Source organism: Petaurus breviceps, unplaced genomic scaffold, assembly GCF_028583685.1.
Source record: "Petaurus breviceps papuanus isolate PSGF00001 unplaced genomic scaffold, PetGlider_PUasm1.0 90897, whole genome shotgun sequence".
Classification (NCBI taxonomy): domain Eukaryota; kingdom Metazoa; phylum Chordata; class Mammalia; order Diprotodontia; family Petauridae; genus Petaurus; species Petaurus breviceps.
Genome location: NW_027187374.1, coordinates 3,745,766 through 3,750,430, shown reverse-complemented (window position 1 = coordinate 3,750,430; position 4,665 = coordinate 3,745,766). Strand labels below are relative to the sequence as shown.

At 40.7% G+C, this 4,665-nt stretch overlaps 1 protein-coding gene across 1 annotated transcript; it reads right to left on the bottom strand.

Annotated features, from left to right (window-relative positions):
- Window positions 1-622: 622 nt before the first annotated feature.
- Window positions 623-992, bottom strand: LOC138151320 (large ribosomal subunit protein eL43-like). Its single transcript, XM_069074793.1, has one exon. The coding sequence runs from the start codon at window positions 964-966 to the stop codon at window positions 688-690; it is 279 nt and encodes a 92-aa protein (XP_068930894.1). The 5' UTR covers window positions 967-992; the 3' UTR covers window positions 623-687.
- Window positions 993-4,665: the final 3,673 nt, after the last annotated feature.

The following is a 4,665-nucleotide window of genomic DNA, read 5'->3' as shown; positions in this document are numbered from 1 at the left end:
CCTGTCCATTCTCAAAAGTGTTTTGCTTCTGACTTCCCCCCCCCCCCATCCCCTCCTCCCTTCTATGAGACCTCCCCACTTCTTTATCTGCTTCTGCTCTTACTTTTCTTTATGGTATGATAGATTTTTACACCCAATTAAATGTGCATGTTATTCCCTCTTTAAGTCAATAGTGATGAGAGTAAGGTTCACTTGCTCCCCTACCTCATTTCCCCTATCTTTCCCTACAATATAAAATCTCATTTGTGCCTCTTTTATGTCAGATAATTTACCCATTCTACCTCTCCCTTTTCCCCTCTACCAGGGCATTTTTCTTTCTCACCCATTAATTTTATTTTTTTAGATAATCATTTCATCATATTCAAATCACACCCACACCCTCTTTTTATGTAGACTCCTTCTAATGGCCCTAATAATAAGGAAGATTTTAGGAGTTACAAGAATCATTTTCCCATTTGGGAATGTAAATAACATTATTGAATTCCTTATGATTTTTCTTTCCTTTTTACTTTTTTATGCATCTCTTGAGTCTTGTATTTGAAAGTCAGACTTTCTATTAAACTCTGGTCTTTTCACCAGGAATGCTTGAAAGTCCTCAATTTCATTGAAGGATTATACTAAGTTTTTTTTTTCAATAAATTAACCCATTTATTGTTGGACTATGGGCTACAGATATTTGATAAGATTTTACTGGTCTTTCAACTCCTTCAGTCTTCTTATGGCAGATTTGACTGTGACTGCCGAGGTGGTATTGTAGGTCCATGCACCACCAGCTACTGTTTTCATACAGGATCCACAGTGCCAGATACCCACAGCCTGTCTCTTCATTTTGGTCTTGCCACAGAAGGAGCAGGTATACTTGACATGCTGGCCAATTTCAATTTTCTTCACCATTTTCCTGAGGGATGCACCATAATGTGTTCCATATTTACCAACAATTCCGACCTTCTTGGTACATTTAGCCATGTTATCAGCACTGGGGCTGGAGCTGGGAGAGGGAGGATTATACTAAGTTTTGCTGGGAAGGTGACTCTTGGTTGTAATCCTTCCTCTTTTGCCCTCTGGAATATCATATTCCAAGTGCTCTTATCCTTTAATGTAGAAACCACTAAATCTTGTGTTATCCTGACTATGTCTCCTTGATATTTGATTTGTTTGTTTCTGGATACTTGCAATATTTTTTTCCTTGACCTAGGTGCTCTGGAATTTGGCTGTCATATTTCTGGGGATTTTCATTTTGGGATCGTTTTCAGGAAAGGATTGTAGCAGCAAGCACCCCAGCATCCCCAGGGTGGCTGCCAACACAGGTTCTTAGATCTGCTTTGCTAAAGGAAAGTGACACAAAATGGATTAACAATCTTGCTTTAATCAATCAAACATATATCATTTACCTAGTTTGGGTGAAAAAGGTCAGCATCCCGAACTTCAGAGTATACAGAAGTTACAATCATATGTTTACAAGAACATTTCAGCAGACAGGCTTCCAAACTGTTCAACCATTACATACATCCATACCTAATACCAGTTGCCAGAGAGGGAAGCATCAACATCTGGGTTTTCAAAGCTGGGGAGCTCCTAACAGCTGCCCAAAGTCTCATCTGGTCAAATCACACACTTCTCAAAGTGAGCCCCAAAGCAAAGTCTCCCATCAGGGCTTATAGAGCCTTCTCCTGGCTCAGAGAATGTAACAACCTTCTTGACCCACTGCCCAATCACAAAGTATCTCCTGAGAAACAAGCCTCCCACCACAGGCTCCAGGTGCACTTAAGCCCAGGGGCAGGGAAGATCTTAAAAATTTACATTCCCATAACAGGGATCAGTGAGTGTTTTAATTTCTATTTTACCTTCTTGTTCTAGAATATTAGGGCAATTATCCTTGATAATTTCTTGAAAGATTCTGTTCAGTCTCCCCACATTTTTTAAATTGTGGCTTTCAAGTAGTCCACTATTTCTTAAATTATATATTCTGGATCTATTTTCAAGGTCAGTCATTTTTCCAATGAGATATTTCACAATTTGTTCATTTTTTCATTTTTTTGATTAAAAAAAATTCTTGATGTCTCATGTAATCGTTAGTTTCTAGTTGCCCAAACCTAAATTTTAAAGAATTATTTTCTTTAGAGAGCTTTTATAATTTGTTTTTCCCATTTGGTTAATTCAATTTTTTAAGGAGTTTTTTTATTCAGTGAATTTTTATGCTACTTTTTATATTTGGCCAATTCTGCTTTTCAAGGCTTTCTTATCTTCATTGGATTTTTGTGCCCACCCCCCCCTTTTTTCATTTTGTCTATTCTGTTTTTTAAAGGTATTATTTTCTTCAGTAGTTTTTTGTACTTTCTTTACCAATCTGTTCACTCTTTTTTTCATGATTTTCTTGCATCACATTTATTTCTCTTTCCAATTTTTCCTCTGTGATTTTAAAAATCTTTTTTGAGGGTGGCTAGGTGGCACAGTGAATAGAGCACCAGCCCTGGAGTCAGGAGGACCTGAGTTCACATCTGGCCTCAGACACTTAACACAAAAACTAGCTGTGTGACCTTGGGCAAGTCACTTAACCCCAATTGCCCTCCAAAAAGCAAAAAAAAATAAAAATAAAAAATAAAATCCTTTTTGAGTTTTTCTATGATTTGAGGTCAGTTAATATTTTTCTTCGAGGCTCTGTATGCAGGAATTTTGACTTTGTTGTCTTCTTCTGAGTTTGTGTTTTGATCTTCCCTGTCATCATATTAACTTTCTATAGACACTTTTTTGTTGTATGCTTTTCTCCCAGCCTATTTCTTGCCTTTTAACTCTATGGTACAGTGAGGGTCTACTTTTGGAATGGAGGGGGTAACATTCCAAGCTTCAGGTTTTTGTGCAAATATTTGCAGAGGTAATTCTGGGGACCTGTAGGTTTTTGGTTCTTCCAAGGTAGTATGATCAAGGGAAAGATGAGTTTACTGCTCTCCTGTTCTGTATTCTGATCTGTGAGCAACCACAAGCACTCTTTTCCACTCTGGAAGTATGAGCAGTGTTCCAGCTCCCTTCTAGCCACAAGCTTTGGTGTTCTAGTGTTCCTTTTCACACTGGGACTAAAATCTTGGACTATAACACAGATCCAAGTATGGGCAATGCAATAGAATCCTGTGCCTGGTGCCAGCCAAGGGACCCTTGTAATCTCCTAATGACCAGTTGCTTGACCCCCTTACTGCCTGTGGACCCAGAGGTATGAGAAAGCCACTACCACCACTGATTCAGTCTCCCCCAGGGACTACTGGTTTTCTGGGATGTGGTCTGAGCTTGACTGTACTCTACTCTCACCATGGTGCTACAGACCTTTCCTGATGACCTTCTAAGATGTCTTGGTCTGAAAAATTGTTTCACTCTATCCCTTTGTGGGTTCTGCCACTCTAGAATTTGTTGTAGCATTTTTAAAGGTGTTTGGAGGCATTTTAGGGAGAGTTTAGGTGAGTCCTTGACTTTTCTCTGCTATCTTGGCTTTGCCCCCTTGCTATGTACATTTATTTTTGAAAATTTAATTTGGGGCAGCAAGGTGGTAAAGTGGGCAGAGCGAGGATCACCCAGAGTTCATATCCACCCTCAGACACTTGATGTTTACTAGTTGTATGACAAGTCACTTAACCCTGATTGCCTCACTAAAAAAAAAAAATAAAAATCTAAATTGGTTGTTGAGTACCTTGTATATTGACAATGAACTCTTGAGGGAGTGGAGCCAAGATAGCAGGGTAAAAGCAGGAACTTGCTTGAGCTTCCATTCCAACCACTTCCAATACCTGTAAAAAATGACTCTAAACAAATTTTAGTGCTACAGAACCCACAAAGTGACAGAGAGAAACAAATTTCCCGCTGAAGGCATCTTGGCAGTCCTACAGGAATGTCTATCACACTGCACCAGGAGCAAAGCACAGTCCCACAGCTCAGCAAACCACACTAGACCAGACTAGTGCCACAGACCAACAAGAGCAGACTTCAGGGGATTGATTCACTGGCAGCTGTGGCAGTTTCCAGACTTCTCGACCCATAAATGCTAAAAAGAAAGTAAAAGGTCAGTGAGGAACTCTGTTGATCCTGGGTGAGAGAAGAACTCTGTCCATCCCCTGACCCCAGGGCAACTGGGGGATTGAGGGAGGGAGGTGTTGGGGAGTGGTGGAGGTGGTGGAGGTGGCCAGGCAGCTGCTACCAAGACAACTGCCTCTTGAGCTCCAGGCCTACAGATTGTGGGGGACCCAGCAAATGTTCAGAAGGTAATTGCCCTTACTTTGCCCTGCTTGATTTTGGGTCCCAGTCTTGGGTGGCACTCCTAGGGTGAGGAGTGCTGCCATGGAAAAGCTTGTTGAGACTGTGGAGAGGCAGTCTTCCTCACAGTTCTGAGGCAGGTGCCTAGAAGAAGCTCTGACAACAACTTGCAAAACCCCAGAAATTTGGGACACAGCACTCTTCACTCTGAAAGCAGAGTTCTACTGTCGAAAAGAGTGCAAAAGTGAAGTAATTGACTGGCAAGATGAACAAACAGAGGAAGAGAAATCAGACTATAGTATTGTTTTTTGGTGATAAAGACCATCAAAACATAGAACCAGAAGAAGACAGCAAAGTCAAAACTCCTGCATCAAAAGCCTCCAAGAAAAATATGAATTGGTCAGAGGCCATGGAGGAGCTCAAGAAGGA

Bases quoted from the DNA above. Each gene is read 5' to 3' on its own strand.
- LOC138151320 (XM_069074793.1), bottom strand. From the start codon at position 966: ATGGCTAAATGTACCAAGAAGGTCGGAATTGTTGGTAAATATGGAACA.